Source organism: Sorex fumeus, unplaced genomic scaffold (genome assembly GCF_029834395.1).
Source record: "Sorex fumeus unplaced genomic scaffold, SorFum_2.1 ptg000044l, whole genome shotgun sequence".
Lineage (NCBI taxonomy): Eukaryota > Metazoa > Chordata > Mammalia > Eulipotyphla > Soricidae > Sorex > Sorex fumeus.
This window is the reverse complement of record NW_026606101.1, coordinates 63118673-63137145: the sequence shown is the minus strand read 5'-3', so window position 1 is coordinate 63137145 and position 18473 is coordinate 63118673. Positions and strand designations below refer to the sequence as shown.

General features: G+C 44.4%; 2 protein-coding genes across 2 annotated transcripts in view; one reads left to right on the top strand and one right to left on the bottom strand.

The window, feature by feature from the left end:
• WDR53 (WD repeat domain 53) overlaps window positions 1-480 on the bottom strand; it is a 13188-nt gene extending 12708 nt beyond the window's left edge. Inside the window, exon 1 of the mRNA XM_056121865.1 lies at window positions 342-480. The gene's annotated coding sequence lies outside the window, so the exon portion shown is untranslated. The remainder of the gene's footprint in view (window positions 1-341) is intronic.
• Window positions 480-18473, top strand: FBXO45 (F-box protein 45). The gene is made up of 3 exons (XM_056121864.1): window positions 480-1041; window positions 7049-7405; window positions 14765-18473. Exons 1-3 carry the CDS (start codon window positions 739-741, stop codon window positions 14948-14950), a joined length of 846 nt encoding a protein of 281 aa, XP_055977839.1. The 5' UTR covers window positions 480-738; the 3' UTR covers window positions 14951-18473.

The following is an 18473-nucleotide window of genomic DNA, read 5'->3' as shown; positions in this document are numbered from 1 at the left end:
CAAGACTTCGACCGCACCTTCAGGTTGTCTAATCGCGGGGGTGGGGGTGCAGGGCGAGGCGACCGAACGTGGCGACCTTACTTTCCCATTCCACGCTGGACACGCGTCCAGCCAAGGACTGGGGCAGAAGGAGCGGGCCGAGCACACTGCAGGAAGCGATCCGAAATCGAGGCGGCGACGAGGGACGCCTCAAGCGTCCGCTCGGAGCCTGAAGCCACGCCGTCACCGGCAGGGCCACCTCCCGGGGCAGGGGGTGCCAGAGAGCGGACGCAGGAGCACCGGGAAACTCCGGAGAAGGTCCCGAAAAGGCCGCCACCGACCCACCCGCGCCGGCCGCCTACCTGCGCTCCCCGCGCCCCTCCGCCGCGCCTCCCGATGACGTCACCGGCGGGCAGCCAATCGCGTGGCGCCGAGGCCCCCGGGCGCCGCGGCCCAACCGTCACATCCGGGGCCGAGCGGCGCGGCGAGCGCGCGGGGCGGGCGCCCTTGCTTCGTGCCCTCAACCCGCATGGCGGAGCGGCGGCGGCGGGCCGGGCGGGTCCGGCGCGCGCGCTGAGCCGTCGGGGCGGGGCCGGCCGCGCGGCCGAGCGTCTGCCCTCAGTGAGGCGGGGCGCGCGGCGGACGCCCCCGAGCCGGGCCGGGAGGGGGGTGCGGAGAGCGGCCGGGCTCTGGCCTCCCGGGCCGCTTCGGGGGCAGGCGCCGGGCGCGGCGGCGGCCCTCGGGCCGGCTGGTGAGGCGATGGCGGCGCCGGCGCCGGGGGCTGGGGCCGCGTCGGGGGGCGCGGGCGGCGGCGGCGGCGGCGGCGCGGGCGGCGGGGCGCCGGGCGCGGGGGGCCGGCTGCCCAGCCGCGTGCTGGAGTTGGTCTTCTCCTACCTGGAGCTGTCGGAGCTGCGGAGCTGCGCGCTGGTGTGCAAGCACTGGTACCGCTGCCTGCACGGCGACGAGAACAGCGAGGTGTGGCGGAGCCTGTGCGCCCGCAGCCTGGCCGAGGAGGCGCTCCGCACGGACATCCTCTGCAACCTGCCCAGCTACAAGGCCAAGGTGAGGGCACCGCCGCCTGCCTCCCCGCATCCCGCCGCCGCCGCGCTCCGCTCCGCGCCTTACCTCATCCCTCCCTCCCTCCCCGCCTCCCCCCCCCCCCCCCAGCCACCCCCGCTCTCTCCGGGGGCTGGAGCGCTCCTCCTGACATCACCCCGCTTCCGTGGGACACTCCAGGGCCAGATGGCTCCCCAGGCTCGGGTTGCATCACGCCCGCTGCTTTTCCAGCCCTTCCCCGCCCAGAGCGACCACCCCTATTGTTGCACCTGGCAGACCCCCCCCCCCCCCCCCCCCCCCCGCCCGCCTTCCTCCCTGCCATGTAAACACGATCCTCTCGGCCGCCGAAGACCGGGTTTCTTAAAGGAGCTTGGCTCGCAGTCCACGTTCGGCTCGCCTTCGGCCAAGATCTGGTCGTAAACCATCTTCCCCCCCCAAGTTCCCGCAAATTCCTTGCACTGATGTTTCAGGCTTCTAAATGAGCGTGGTCCTGGGTACCCTCCTAACTTTTCTTGCTTGAGGATCTGCACCGCTTGCTTTAGCCCCCTCCGCTGTTGGCTGCTTTCCTGCCAACTTTTTTTCATCTTTCTGTCCTGTTGGCGTGTGTCTTGTATCTGTCAGTTGACGTGTTTGTCTGTCTCAATTGATCTGCTTTTCCCTCGTGTGCATTCCGGCCTTTCTTCAGCACTGCTAGACACGTTAAGGAACAGGTTCTGATCAGGCAGGGAAGACTAGCCTGGCAGTGTCAGCCAAGAGGCTTGATTGATGTGGTGGGTCACAGCTACTCAGTACAGCGGGCGTGAAGATCACGTATAAGAGACGATCAAGTCTGACCGGCAACGTGGGGAACGTAAATTATTCAGAACTGAAAGGGGGAAACATTTAATGGTAGACTGTTAGACATAAGTTATTCCCGCCGCCCCCGCCCCCCGTGTGAAATAGATGTCAAATTATTACTACTATCACAAGATAGGTTTTTAAGCAGAAATGTTGCTATCAAACGTGGCAAATGGCAAGTTTCTCCATTAAGTTAAACAGCTTGTTAATGTACTAGGACAGTATTTGTAATTAAGGAATACTAATTGTAGTTTATTTGTTAGAATGCAGAAGATTGCAATTTTGTTTGCTTTTCCTGATAAACATATGTACTTGTAGATTTCCTATGTTTCTTTCCACTCATTTCCTATCTTTCATTCAAAAGTTAAAGCTTCCTGTTTTAACTTTTTAAAAAGTAAGATACTTTTGTGTTTAGTCTCTTGTAATAGACGTGCCAGGGATTGAACCCAGGTCTCATGCAAGAAAGGCATGCACTTTCCCAATGAGCCAAATCCTAGGCAGATTCACGATTTATATAATCATAGGTGATCATGTGTTCTTGTGAGTCAGCATTTAAAAGAAGTAAATCGAGAGGAAGCAGAACATCTTCCTTTTACCCTATTCCCAAGTCATCCAGCTTCTCTCTTTAGAGGCAACATGTGTACCTGTTTCTTCCGTGTCCTTCCAGAGACTTTAGGTTTCCTTTTTTTTAATACTTTGTCTTTCTGCCAACATGAGCACTAGGAATAGTAGAGTACTGTGAATCACTGTTCACCGTAATGGGACTTTTCTTCAGTATGTTGAAGATGAAAAGTTTAATTCAAAAGGAGTCTGATAGTCTGTAGGAAAGTCCTCATTCCAGTGACAGCAAGGAATGGATTTAACAAATTCATGTCAAACACTGCTCTTAACAGTTGCACAGTTGCTTGTGTACATTAACTCAGTGAAAGGTATGATTTACAGAATGAGTGGTGGATTGGAGAAGGTTTCAGGTTGGAACAGTCTTTGTATTTGAGTTGAATTTTAAATGTGGGCAGGACCTAACTTTTTTAACAAGAGGAAAAAGTACAGAAAAAACTCAGGACAAGAGAATATCAAAGGGTTTGTACAGTTTACACCCCCCCCCCCCCCACACACACGCATGCACACGCACGCACGCACGAACCCACACAGACACCATCCTCTTGAGTGCTGGGGAACAAACCTAGGTCTTACTCATGCAAGGCAAGTGCTGTGCTGCTATGCCACACATCTGATGCTGTATATTTCTTTTTTGAAAGAATGAGTGCTGGGTGCAGTATTCCCTTTTGCGGTTGTAGTGTTGAATAAAGAGACAGAGTCCTGTGAAGCCTTGCCTTGTGAAGATTGCCAATAGGTAGCTGGTACTTTGAATGTCAGTAATGGAGGATTTGACCATAGAAGGGTGAGTAGGGAAAGCTTCCTCTAAAGAAGTGAGTGAGGCCTGAGGGATGAATAGACCCGGGTGGGGGGGTGCGTCTTCTAAGTGGGAACCTGATTAGTGTGCAGAGCAGTAGACTGAAGACAATCAATAAGGAAGTCATTTTAAATTATAAGCAGGAAGGGTTTAGGTGTGGTATGATTGGATTTTAAGAGATATATTTAACTTCAGCGTGGAAATCAGATTGGAGGGGAACCTTAGAGATATGGGTAGATCCGGCCAGAGTGATATTATAGCACATGAGTGTTTGCCTCGCACATGGCCAACCCTGGCTCAATTGCTGGCACCTCATGGTCCCCTGAGTCCTGCTAGGAGTGAGGCCTGAGCTCAGAGCCAGGAGTCCGCCCTGAGAACTGCCAGATTCCCCCTCCCCCCAAAAAAAAATAGGAGGTAGAATTATAAGGAAGCAGAAGTAGAGGAGAGGAGGAGAAAATTGGTAGAGATATAGGAAGTAATGGCTACAGCATTTGGCAGTAGGTTTGAAATAGGGGTGACAGCGAGGGCATTACTAAGGATGACTCCTAGGTATTGGATTTGTATGATAATAGGGAGATCCTTGGATTAGATTTTGGAGAAGTACTGAAGTCAGTTTCGCTAAACTCAATTTAGATGTGTTTTGAGATAGCTGTTGTTTGACACTTAGAAGAAAGGTTAGGTACTGAAGCAGTAATGCAGCCTGTGTGGTGTTTACATTTGCCTTGCACAAGGCCAATCCGGGTTCGATCCCCGGCATCCCATATGGTTCCATATGGCAAAGCAAGTGATTTCCCCACTCTACCATCTCTCTAGCCCCCCCCCTATGTTCTTCTCGGTGCTTGAAAATGTGTTATAAGAACACCCAGGGGAAAAGTTAGGAATACTTTAGTCTTATATATAGCCTTTCTATGAAAACATAGATTCCATTGCCTTCTCAGATAACCATAATTCTGTTATTAGTGTCCTTTGTCTGGTTGTCTTTTGTTTTATCTGCTCACCAACTTGATATTTTTATTTGCACACATAGGTAAAATTATCCAACACATCCTATTTTTTTTCTTTCGTGGAAGTGAATAAGTAGGGGCACTCCCTTTGATAATCAGATCAACACCAATGCTGGGGCCTAATGCAGGGCTGCCTGGGTCCAGTGGGCATCCAGAACCATTCCCAAAGTGCTTTGGACTATGCAGTTCTTTTTTTTTTTTTTTCTTTTTGGGTCACACCCGGTGATGCATAGGGGTTACTCCTGACTCTGCACTCAGGAGTTACTCCTGGTGGTGCTCGGGGGACCATATGGGATGCTGGGAATCAAACCTGGGTCGGCCTAGTGCAAGGCAAATGCCCTACCTGCTGTGCTATCACTCCAGCCCGGGACTATGCAGTTCTGAGGTGAAACCAGGGTCTTGAGCACTCAGAGAGTATGTACCCCTAACCCCTCCCCGGTGTCCCTCCCCCTGTCATCTCCAGGGCTCACCAACAGTTGTGTGTTTATTTCCATTCAGCTCATTTTTGTGCCATAGGATATCACTGTGTCACTGTCACTGTCCTCCCGTTGTTCATCAATTTGCTCGAGCGGGCCCAGTGAGGTCTCCATTGTGAGACTTGTTACTGTGTTTGGCATATCAAATACGTCATGGGTAGCTTTCCAGACTTTGCCGTGCGGGCAGTATATTCTTGGTAGCTTGCCGGACTCTCTAAAAGGGGCAGAGGAATTGAACCTGGTTCGGTCGGGTTGGCCGCGTGCAAGGCAAACGCCCTACCTTTGTGCTATTGCTCCAGTCTTACCATAGGATATAGAGACGGAAAATATCATTTAAGATATAATGATGCTAAAAGCTTATAATACTAAGGAAAACTGCAAAATGAAAATATCTTGCTAATGTTTGATCATAATATGCCAATGTAGAGCTGATGATTCTTTAGACGCCTCTAAAACAAGCATTGTTTTGTTTCTGCTTTTCCCAGTGCATGTTCACTGCTTCTGAGCTGATCCCCAGCCTTCTGTTTTGTTTTAATCTCTGCTTTTTAGAGTACTACAATGAAATAGTGAGGTGCTGGCTAGGAATAAATGAGCACTGGATGAAGGAACTGGATTCTGGACCTCTTCTTGGGGCTCTTGCACTGACTGTTGACAATTAAATCACTCCAGAGTCAAACTTAGGAATCTTCAAGATCCTTTTTGTTAAATTCTGGTTCTGGAGTTTGATTTCTCTGGTTAGCTGAAACAGTAAGACTCAAACTTCACTACTTTTTTAAAATTTTTTTGCTTTTTGGGTCACACCCAGCGATGCACAGGGGTTACTCCTGGTGGTGCGCGGCGGGCTATATGGGGGGCTGGGAATTGAACCTGGGTTGGCCATGTGCAAGGCAAACAAATGCCCTACCCACTGTGCTATTGCTCCAGCCCCAGCCTTCACTACTTTCAAGTAATGTAAAGAAAGGATTAAACAAACCAAAAAAAGGCAACATGCAGACCCCAAAACTTTACTGTGGCATAAGAAATTGTTACTTGTTCACAGTAGCAATTTTAATACTGTCAATAAATATTTGGGGAGCTTGAAAAACTGAAATTACTAAAGGTCAACAATCTCTCCTGTCAGTGGTTGCTCTTCTAGTGGTCGGGTTTAGATGCTATCTGGGGTGTTATTTGATTCGGTAAAATGGCAGTGGTGATGTCTGAGTGTGTGAGTAATACCTAGCAAGGAGGCCAATGTAAGGTTGTTTAAGCCTATTACAGGTTTTAAAATAAACTCTAAAGTTTATGACTAAGTTCTCGGTTTTATTTAAAATATAGTTCTTGTGAGAGCATTGCCATCATGAAATTGCATGTCTTGCTGGCCTGGAGTTCGAGGTGTGGCCCCCCCGCCCCCTCCCCCCCAAAAAAAACCAAATAGCTCTTATGTAAATAGGAACAGAGAAAATAGTTTAATGAACTTCCTTATATCCATCACTGAGCTTCAGTGATTCATGCTTCAGATTTCAAAACAATTCCCAGATGTCATTGTCATCCATGAATATTTCAGTACTATCTCTGAACTATAAGGGTTTTATTTGTTTATGGGTCTTACTCAGCTGTGCTCAGGGGGTGTTTCTGGCAGTGCCCAGGGGGCTGCATATGGATTGAACCCAGGCCTTCTGCGTGCAAAGTATGCACTGCAGACCATTGATCTGTCTCTGGCTCCTGAAATGTAAGGGTTCATTTTGGATGTTTGAGGAGGTCTATTTGGAGAAATTTTACTGTGGTTTAGAATTGTGTTCAATATTAAATACATCAGCATTTTCCTCTCCCTCCCTTTCTCCTCCCCTTCTCCCTCCCCTTCTCCCTCTTCCCTCTCCTCTCCCTCTTTTCTTCTCTTCCCTCCTCTTCCCCAGATCTCATGCATGTGAAACACCGAGCCATATCCCCCAGGAAGCATTTTTAGTATTAATACATTATGTCAGCATCCTATCCTGAAACATTTTTCTTTTTTTTAAAAAAAAATACATACTGTACTATTTAAAAATACATTACTTGACTGAAAGCACATAGCTCAGAGTTTGTGTCCTTAATGTGACTTTCCCCTCCTTTTTGAGTCATACTGGTGATGTTGAGGGGTTGCTCCTGGCTCTGCACTCAGGAATTACTCCTGGTGGTGCTCAGCATACCCTGTGGGATGCCGGGGGTCAAACCCGAGTCAGCCATGTGCAAAGCAAATGGCTTAACCTGCTGTACTATCACTCTGGCCCATTTGTACTCTAAAATTTGCTTTTTTGTCTTGTCAGGTACGCGCTTTCCAACATGCCTTCAGCACTAATGACTGCTCCAGGAATGTCTACATTAAGAAGAATGGCTTTACTTTACATCGAAACCCCATCGCTCAGAGCACTGATGGTGCAAGGACCAAGATTGGTTTCAGTGAGGGCCGCCATGCTTGGGAAGTGTGGTGGGAGGGCCCTCTGGGTACTGTGGCTGTGATTGGAATTGCCACAAAGCGGGCCCCCATGCAGTGCCAAGGTTATGTGGCATTGCTCGGCAGTGATGACCAGAGCTGGGGCTGGAATCTGGTGGACAATAATCTACTACATAATGGAGAAGTCAATGGAAGTTTTCCACAGTGTAACAATGCACCAAAATACCAGGTGAGAAGTGGTATTTTTATATTGCGGATTTTATATTACAAAAAAAAATTGTTTTTCAATTTAAGGAGAGTGTAAATGATCCATGCTGCTCTGATATTAGTCTTTGATGTCCCAATATTTGTTTTCTAATACATATCTACTGTAGGGTTTGTCAAATTATTTTCTGTATAGGGCCACATGGTAAACACTTTATTTTTATTTTTTAAATGTTTTAGGGTCACACCTTGCTCCTGGCATGGTGCTGGGAGACCATATGGGGTGCCAGGGATCAAACCCAGGTCGGGCGAATGCAAGGCAAATGCCCTGCTGGCTGTACTATCACTCTGGCCCCCATAGTAGACACTTTAAATTTTGTGGTGTGTAAAGTCTCTGTCACAACTACTCGGCTGTGTTGTTAGAGCACAAAAATAGTCATAGACAATATGTAAGTGAATGGGTGTTGTTATGTCTCAGTAAAACCTCATGGGGTATAGACCAGATTCTGACCAGGGACCATCGTTTGCCAACTCATCTTCTAGATCAGATGTTGCCATTCCTTTTGGGCTTGCTCTAGTATGTCTCCCTCTTCAGAAAAAAAATATATTCAGCACACTCTTGGAAATCTTAAAGCAAACAAATGGAAAGCACCCCCACCCACAACTTGTACCTGAGGCTACGTGCTGTCCCCCAGAGTTGTCGACCCTTTGCCGCAGCCAACATTGCCCGCCGTGGGGCTCCCTGCTCTGGAGTTTCTCTGTTCTTAGACACCTCACTCACAGATGTTCCTCTGTGCATGTTAACACATATTCCGCCAGCGTCTGCTACTTACAGTCTCCGGATTCAAAGCCTCTGGGTGTGCCAAAGGATTTTTATAAATACAGGTGAATTTAAGCAAATTACTGCATTTGTTTATCCTTTTTTTAATCTTAGATGTAAGCCCTACTTGTTTTATTCTAGGGCTAAATTTATAGGCATATTTGTAAAAGCGTCAGTTATTATTCAGTTATTGTAGATTCAGCCATCTAGAAGGCAATAATTTGATAAGAAATCGGAAATTTTGGGGCTGGAGTGATAGCACAGCGAGTAAGGCGTTTGCCTTGCACGCGGCCAACCCGGGTTCGATTCCCAGCATCCCATATGGTCCCCTGAGCACCGCCAGGAGTAATTCCCGAGTGCACGAGCCAGGAGCAACCCCTGTGCATCGCTGGGTGTGACCCAAAAAGCAAAAAAAAAAAAAAAGCAAAAAAGAAATCGGAAATTTTAGGGCCAGAATGATAGCATAGTGGATAAGGTGCTTGCCTCTTTCCCCCCCCCCCCCACCCCCCCCCCCCCAGATTTTGGGCACACTCAGTGATGCCCAGGGGTAAGAAATCTCTTCTGGCAGTGCTAAGGGAACCCATATGGAATGCTGGGGATTGAACCCAGTTGGCTGCACGCAAGGCAGATAACTCTATCTGCTGTACTATTTCTCCAGCCCCTAAACTGCTTGCCTTTCATGGAGCTGGCCTGGGTTTGTTCCCCGGTATCTCATATGTCCCCATAAACCACAAGGAATGAGCCCTGAGCACAGACCAGGAATAAGCCCTGAGCACTGCCAAGTGTGGCCCGGAAACAAAAAAATTGAAAATTTTAATAGGCTACATATTTCAGAGGAACATGTGACTTTTGAGCTCTAGCCTCAACGATGACTCCAAGTCATGGAAGTACTAAAGTAGAAGGACCAAAATTACATCCCATGGTGTAGGCCAGAATAGTACAGAGCTAGGGCGCTTGTCCTTTATGTGGCTGACCTGGGTTTGATCCCTGTCATCCCACATAGTCCTCTGAGCACCTCCAGGAGTGATCCTTGAATGCAGAGCCAGGAGTAAGCCCTGAGCATCACCAAGTATGTGCGCTCCCCCCCCCCCCCAATTTTTTTTTCTATTTACTGAAGTTAAGATTTCTGAAAGTATTTTCTTTCTTTTGGTTTTTGGGCCATACCCAGTGGTGCTCAGGAGTTGCTCCTGGCTCTGTTTAGAGATCGGTTCTGGAAGATTCAGGGGATAATATAGGGTTCTGGGGAATTGAATCTGGGTCGACCGTGAGCAAAGCAAACACCCTACCTGCTATACTGTGCTCTGATCCAGTATTTTCTTTTGATGGATTCCATTCTTCATCATCCTGTAAGGCTCGGTGAATACCCTAAGGGATAAGGTTCTATGATTGACTTTGCGGAGACTTGGTAAATATTCAGTGTCTTCTAATCTTGTGGGTTTTTTTTTTAAATATTGTAACATGTTTACAGTAGTGACAAGATTTAATGGTTGAGTGCAGTTACGGCACCTCAGTGAAGTCCCCAGGACTGTCAGTGACCCCAGGCTTGATCTGGTCCATCTCCTCATTTCCTTCCATACATACCTCCCAGGCCCCCCAGTAATCTTAGTTTTGTGATTTGGAGACCAAGAGCCTGTCATCCTTGCTCAACACCCTACATTCTCTTGTCTCTTCTGTATGTGGGAGGAGCGGGACCATCTGCTAGTTCCCCTTCTCCCGCTTGTAAGGCATTGCTTTGCTTATCCAGTTCCATCCAAGTTGCATCGAGCTGCATAGTATTCCATCATGTATATATATATACACCACAGCTTTTTTGTCCATTGTTCTGTCTTTGGAAATCTGGCTTTCCAGATCTTAGCGATCATTCTAAGTGCTGCAGTGAACATAGCTGTGCTATGTTCAAAAAAGCACATGTTTGTTTTTGAATTGATCTTTGAGTGTGTGGAGGTGGGGGGTCAGGGGGAAGAAACCAAGAAGTGGAATCACTGAGTCATATGACAATTCTGTTTATTCTTCACTGTTTTTCATAGAGGAGAAACTGAACATCACTCCCACCAATAGTAAGGGTAGTAGTGAGTAAGGGTTCCTTTATCCCCACAACCCTTCCAACACTAGTTGTTTCATCACTTGATTGGTGTTATTCTCAGGCAATAGGTGTGAGAAATCTCTGTCATTTTGATTTGCACTTCCCTAATGATGATGCACTTATTCCCATGCTTGCTCTCTGGCTCTATGTTCTTTCCAAGGAAGTGTCGGTTCATCTCCTCTCCCTATTTTTTAATGGGGCCATTAGGTTTTTGTTATTGGGAGCTTTAAAGAGTGCTTTATGTATCTTGTGTATTAAGCCGTTCACTTTCTCCCATTCAGTAGAGTGTCATTTTATTTTAGCCTGAGTTTCTTTTGGCAATGTGAAAACTTACCAGTTTAGTGTGGCCCCATTTGCTTGTTTTGATTTTCTTTTTTGGGAGAATCAAGTCATTGATGACACTTAAGATCCATATCCTGAGAGTTCAGTCTGTATTTTTCTCCATGTATTTTATGGATTCTGGACTTTTTTTTTTTTTTTGCATGTGGCTATCCAGTTTTCCTAGCAGCATTTCTTTGAAGAGCCCTTCCCTGCTCCTCTTTATCACAGTTTGTTTCTTACACATTAACACCTACAAATCTGAGGATTTGTCTGAGGTCCCTTCCATTGGTCTGAGGATCTGTCTTTGTTACAGTACCACGGGGCTTCGATTACTACAGCTTTATAGTACAATTTTTTTGTTTTCCTTTCTATAGTACAATTTAAGGTGAGGAAATGCAGTCCCTTCATTCTTCATTTTCCCCCCCTCAAAATAGCTTTATTTTTCATAGAACATACTCTGATTTCAATCTTTCAAAATTTTATTCACAGCATATGACCTCTGTTGATGAATTTTCTGTATGTGCTTGAAAAGCATGTATGTTCTGTTGTTGGACTGTTCTATAAATGACGCGGGAAGTTGATTGATACCGTCCGATTCTTTTATGTCTGTACCTTCCCGCTCTACCTTTCTATTAGTGAGAGGAGAGTTGAAATCTTAAAATATATGTTTGCTACTTTATTTCTTCTTTTGTGGGTTTTTTTTTTTTTTTTTTTTTTTGCTTTTTGGGTCACACCCGGCGGTGCTCAGGGGTTACTCCTGGCTCACTCAGGAATTACTCCTGGCAGTGCTCGGGGGACCATATGGGATGCTGGGAATTGAACCTGGGTCAGCCATGTTGGCTGCAAGCAAGGCAAACGCTCTACCCGCTGTGCTATTGCTCCCGCCCCCTTTGTGTTCATTTTTGTTTAATGTGTTTCGGAATTCTGTTATTAATAGCATAATAATTATATCTTCCTGCTTTTGATAAGCTCATCACCACGAAATGACCTTTGACTTGAGCCATTCATTATCATGAAATGACATTAGACCCCAAATCCATTTTTTCTTATATTGATACAGCCATTCAGCTTACACAGATATTTCGAGGTAGCTCCCCTGGTCGGGTTCTGGAATAATTAGGGTGTGGTAGTAGCCTCAGGTATAATAGGGGGTATGAATTCTGCTTGTTCACTTCAGAAGAGAAGTTAAATGAGGGAAGTTGGGGAACCTCTGATGTTGCTCCATTTGGAGTTGGTGTCTGTTGATGGCTCCTCCCCTGCCTCCATCTGACTTTCAGGATTTTTTTATTTTATTTTTTTTTGCCTTGTGGGTCACACCCAGCAATGCTCAGGGGTCACTCCTGGCTCTGCACTCAGGCTTTACTCCTGGCGGTGCTTGGGGTACCATATTGGATGCCGGGGATGGAACCTGGGTCAGCCATGTGCAAGCCAAATGCCCTACCCACTGTGCTATCGCTCTGGTCCTGACTTTCAGTTTTTTAAAAAATTGAATCATGCGAATTACAGTCACAAAGTTATCCATTATTGAGTTTTTGGCCTGCAATGTTTGATTTTCACTTTCTTATTTCTTTTCATATCACAGGGCGGCATGCAAGGCAAGCGCCAAACCTGGCCTTACCTGCTGTTCTATCCTCCAACACCCCCCCGCCCCCCAGTAATGTTTTTTTAATTGAAAAGTTGGACGTTCAGGGCTGGAGGGAGAGCTCAGAAGGCTATGTGCATGCTTTATGTGCAGGAGACCTGGATTCAAGCACAGAGCACTACCAAGAGTGATCCGTGAATGCAGAGCCAGGAATAACACCTTAGCAATAGCTGAGCATTAGCTGGATGTGACCTAAAAAAAAAAAAAGAAAGAAAGAAAGAAAGACAGAAAGAAAGAAAGAAAGAAAATTGGTGCCAGAGAGATAATAGTAAGATTAAGGCATTTGCCTTAAACACAGCCAACCCAGTTTGATCCTGGCACTACATGTGGTCCCTGAGCACTGCCAGGAGTGATCCCTGAGCACAGCCAGGAATACATTCCAAGACCTGCAGGATGTGGCCCAAAAATCCTAAGGAAAAAAGAAAAGTGGGCGTTGTGGGCTGAGGATTTGGTTCGGTGGTAGAAGAGTTACCTTATTTGTGTGAGGCTCAGGGTCTAATTCCTAAGCACCAAGCTGGGAGTAACCCTCCACCACTGCTGGCAATGACTCCGAAATGAAAGCAAAAACAAATTTGAAATTTTTGACATTGTATGTTAATATGTAATACTAATAATTTCTTAAGAAACTGGGGCTGGAGCAATAGCACAGCGGGTAGGGCGTTTGCCTTGTACGCGGCCGACCTGTGTTCAATTCCCAGCATCCGATATGGTCTCCTGAGCACCGCCAGGGGTAATTCCTGAGCGCAGATGCAAACCCTTGTGCATCACTGGGTGTGACCCAAAAAGCCAAAAAAAAAAACCATAAAACAAAAAACTGCATTTCTGGAAGCGGGAGTGATAGTATGGCAGGTAGGGTGCTTGCCTTGTACCTGACTACCTACCTGGGTTTGGTCCCTGACACCCCATGTAGTTCCTTGAGCCCACCAGAATGATCCTTGAGTTTAGAGTCAGGATAAGATGTAACCCAGAGCACTGCCACATGTGGTCCAAAAGCAAAAAGGAAACTGCTTTTCCCTGAAGGGTGTAGTAGGTTTTCTTGTTCTAGTAGGCAGTTGGCTTCCCTGGACTTAACTGCCTACTGGCTTATAAGTATAAACTATCTTCCCCTGTGGTATATTACAGCTGACATCTTTTTTAAATTTTATTTAAAATTTTTTTATTGAATCACTGTGAGCTAGACCCTTACAAAACTGTTTATGATTAGATTTCAGTCGTACAGTGTTCCCCAACACCCATCCCTCCACCAGTGTACATTTCCCTACAGCTGACATCTTTGTTCAGGTTTGGTATTTGTTTGGTTTTTGGGTCACACTAGCAGTGCTTGGCTGTGCTTGATAACCGTGCAGTGCAGGGAATCGGCCCTGGAGGTTTCCGTGTAGATCATGCTCCCCGGCCACTTGAGCTGTGTCCTAGCCCTTCGTTCTTGACTTTTTGTTGTTTCAGCCTTTTGTTGCTGTTTTTTTTTCCAACCTAGTACCCTGAGAGTCTCTTCTGTGCCTCTAATATGATGGCCATACAAGTTTAATTTCAGATTGGAGGGCTAGTCTACGCCTGTAGTCCCGTTGCTCTGGAGTTCCGTCTCTAAGTTTGCAGTTGCTTTGCCCTCTCCAGGATTTGTCCAGCAGGGCTCAGCTTTCTGCTCACCTCACTGTATGCATGCTGTTGTTCAGTGAAAGGTAGAGCAGAGTCTCACATTTCGCAGGGAATGCTTATATGTGATAAAGTTTCATCCTGTGTAAAATGGGGACGACTTCTAGGGTTGATGTGAGGATTCACTGAGATTTATATAAACAAAGCACAAGCCTGGACCAGGGGGTGTAGCTCAGCAGTGGACAGATGCTCACCTTCATGCACTGGACCTCGTAAGGGTCTCAGCTCGCTATCTGGGACCAGGCAAAGTAGCACAAAGCAAATAACAAATAGAACACTAACTTTCTGTTTCTAAATTTTGTTGTCGCTAGTTTGTTAGCTGGTAGCAGTAATGATTTGGGGATTCTTAAATCCATGAAATGGTGGGGTAATTTATGAGTTGGGCAAGGGAGAAAAAGCAGTTGGTGGCATTTTGTGAAGGAAAAGAATACTAGCAGGGACTATCATAATTTGAAAAGTGTTGTGGTTTTTGCTGCAAATGTCATGACTTTCTGCCTCCACTTACTTGGTTGCAACAACCCTGAGCACAGAACCAGGAGTAAACCCTGGTCACAGTTGGGTATGACCTGAAAACGAACAAATACGGGACTATATGAGGGGAATATTAAAACTTCTAATGTTACATGTGGATTTTATACAGTTCTTAAGTTAAAAAAAAATAAAATGAAATAAACCATTTGTGGTGAGGTTGATGTATAGTTGTTTTCCTGGATGTTTCTCCCTGATCAGAAAACTTCTGACTTCTCTAGAATAACTTTTAAGATATATGTTCTTAATAATATTTTCAACTTGATCATTTATATCATATTTCTTCTAGTTGTGCTCTTGACAGCTTTTCTTCTAACCTTCTTTTGATGTTTGTTTGCAGATAGGAGAAAGAATTCGAGTCATCTTGGACATGGAAGATAAGACTTTAGCTTTTGAACGTGGATATGAGTTCCTGGGGGTTGCCTTTAGAGGACTTCCAAAGGCCTGCTTATATCCAGCAGTTTCTGCTGTATATGGCAATACAGAAGTGACTCTGGTGTATCTTGGAAAACCTTTGGATGGATGACAGTGGCTTTTTTGGGACAGAAGACAAAGTGGAGGAGATAATGCTTATGGAAAACAGAATCATGAAGTGACAGTGTCATACATGCATGCCCAAGAAACATCCTGAAAAACACATGAAATCGTTAACTGGAGAAGCAACTCTACAGCAGAGATTAACTTAGCGTTTCCTCTTTCTACTGGGCCAGAAAAATCCTCAGGGTTGCAGTTGGTTGAGTGGGCAGTTGACATATGCATGTTGCAACAGATTTTTGTCTCCAAGTTAGCAATGTGTTATTTCCAACTTTTAAGGTGAGGTTTTAGAGAGCTATAAAGAGGTAAGATAAGGAAGTAGCAAGGCTTTCAAGTAGTGTGTTTGTGAAGAAAGACTGATCCTGTTTCACAACTGCCTGTTTTTTCTCCAGACCCTTTCCCCAGCCAGCTTGACTATTAGAAAAGTATGAAACTGGTTGGGTTTTATTTAATTTTTTTTTAACATATTGAGAAGCATGGTCTGCCTGGACTGCACTTCTCTAAGAGTGAGATGTAAAATTGTGCAGCTATTTTAAAAGTTGTATATATATATTATGTGTGTAAAAAAAACTGTTTTAAAAAAAGGGACAGGGGTTGCTTTGTTCTAGTTCAACTTCTTAAAATCACTACATGGTACAAAAAATTTGAGTAACATTTAAGGACGATTGGATAACTAATGAAGAGGATTTCAGAACAGATTGTTATATTGGCTCTTTTTGTATTGTGTTTGACTTATAGTTCTCATAGCTGTTACAAATCTGAATTTTTCTTTTAACTACCAAAATTATTTGAAAGATCCCTCAAGATCCTGGCTAAGATTGAGGGAAGGCAAATTTATTTCTATCAAATACATAGCTGGTAAGAATAATAACAGTAATAATGTAAATCTTGTATCTGTTTTTTTGGTTTTTTTTTTTTTGGCTTTTGAGAAAGTTTTCTGGCAACATTGAAGTTTACTCGAATAGGCCTCAAATACGGAAACTGTTAATCACAGACCTTAGGGAAAGAATTGATAATGGTCCTTTTATTTTTAACTTTATAATGCTGTAGATATTATATATTTTTTAATTTCATATTGTTTACATCATGCAACAATCTAAGCCTCAAACTCTTGGTTGGGATAATAAAATGTTTACTCACTTCAAAAAGCATGCCAGCCTGAACCTAGGTTAAAAAATGTTCTTAATCTCATTATAGATAATTGCCCCCATGGGACTTGATATAAAACACCTTATGTTGAGAACTTCAGGCTGGTCGTATTTTTGAAGACTTCATTTTAGAAGAGCCTAACATTAATTCCTCTTCTGAAATTTTGACTAATCTTGATTTCACTAATAACTCTCTCTAAAATCACCCAGCATACATGAATTATGATTTTCTTTTGTTAGAAGAGAAGCAGACTCTTTCTGTATGAAAGTATAAATTGTATGGTTTCAGATACAACTTTGTGATGATAATAGGCTAAGGCAAGTGGAATCTTTGTACTTTTCAGGTTGTTGCTCTGTGTATATTTTGTTTTAAATATAATAAAATTAGGGACAACAAGCAGCTGGCTGGGATTTGGGGATTGCTCCTCAAGAGTTAAGACTATCACTACTTCTGCGAGGCAGGGGATTTCAGTCATGAACAATGATTTATTTTTGCCACCTAAAACGTTTACAAGTATTTATATTTGGTATGTTGCTTAAAGGTAAATCTTGTTAAAGATCCTTTTTGATACCCATGTCAAGAAGATAATCTTCTAGAAATCATGTTTAATAATATAAGGTGAGATTTTACGTTAAATGTTTTGGAGACTGTAGCAACAGAAATAATATATAGGTATATTTTTTGGAGGGGTGTAGAACAACTCGACTTGGCAGATTGAAAATTGATTAAAGGTTAACAGAGAGGTTGTTCAGGGCCTAAGTCACTTGCTTTGCTTACAGTTGACTCTGGTTCCATCCCTGACACCACATGGACCCCTGAGCACTCAAGTTGTGGCTAAAGCTCCCTCCACTGCCCCTCCCCCCCAAAAAATAAATTAAAGAAGAACTTGGACCAGAGAGATGCTGAGTGGGCTGGAGTATGTGCTTTGCGTGCAGGAGGCTTCCCTAGCCCCTGAGCCCTGCGGATTGAACTTATTTAGAAAATCATAAAATCCTTTAAGTATTTGTTTGTTTTCAGCTTGTGATATGGCCAATTCCTGAATTTCAGTCATTTTTCTGAGCTAGTTACGTACAAGTTTTGTTTTGTCTTACCAGTAAACGTTTGTTATAGTTATAAAGGTGCTGAATGGTGAACTGAAACACATGGTTATTATATATTGAACCTAGAATCAAATAATTGCCGAAGTATCTAATAACAACCTATTCTTAAGTAGTTAAATTCCCTATTATCCCATTTGCAAATTGTGTAAAATGGAGGTTCATGTCTCCACATGAGCGTCAGGGGAATGAAAAGCCTCTACTCACCTGATGAATTTGTTACTGGAATCAAATAGCTGAAATTTTTCAAGGAAGTAGAACTTCTTTTTCATAGGTGCTGAGAGCATTCACGTACAAGACAGTTGCCCCTGAGTACGAGTATACGTCATCTAAACCAGTGGTTCTCAGCCTCAGTTGTACTTTGGAGTAATGTGTGTTTGAGAAAGATTGATGCTTGGGTTTCATACCCTACAATCAAGGTGGTGTGGGTTATGATAGGAAACAGAATTCAAAGGGACAAAAATTTCCCAGTGTTTTTGATAGGCTACATGGGCTGAGAACCACTGATTAGCATTCACCCTAAATTTTCTCATCTGCAAAACATCAAAAAAATTTTTTTTTAATTCTTGCTCCCTTTTTTACTACCTCACAATGATATTAAAAATAAAGAAAACAATGGGAAAGTGCTTGTGTTGTGGAATTAAAAAGTGCTACTGAGAGACAGGGTAGTGGTATATGTTATATTTCAACTGAAATTATGGTGAGGAAAAAGTGTATCATTGAATTTGCTTTGTTGGCTTGGGACATTGGGAGCATTCTCTCTGATTAACGAAGCATGCAGATGTGTAAGCAAACATTACTATCAGTCATACGCATACATACTACAGTCTTCTGTTATACTTGAGGTAGTCTGTTTTAATTATCTGATTTTACATAGGAAAGAAATATTAAGGCTTAAAGTCTGTAATCGTCAGTGGCTCATAGTTCATTAAAACTTTTCCTACAAAGAATTCTGTAGTTAATATCATTTTATGGTTGCCATTTTCTTATCATTTTTACTGTTAGCCATTGATGTTGTCCTCTTCATTCTTACTCCTGTAAATCAAGATTGAGATTTGATAAAGCGCCAGGCTGGCGACACCTGCTGATCTGTGTGAGCACACCTTGCATGTGTGAGGTCCTAGGTTGGATCCCTGCCACCAAGAAAGAAAGCCTAGATTTCATACAGCATCTAAACCTAGTAGGTCTTCCCAATTGAGTTTTTAAAGACACAGTCAATGACTTGTCTTTTAGATATACTTTATCCTTAGAGTTTCAAACATAAGCGAC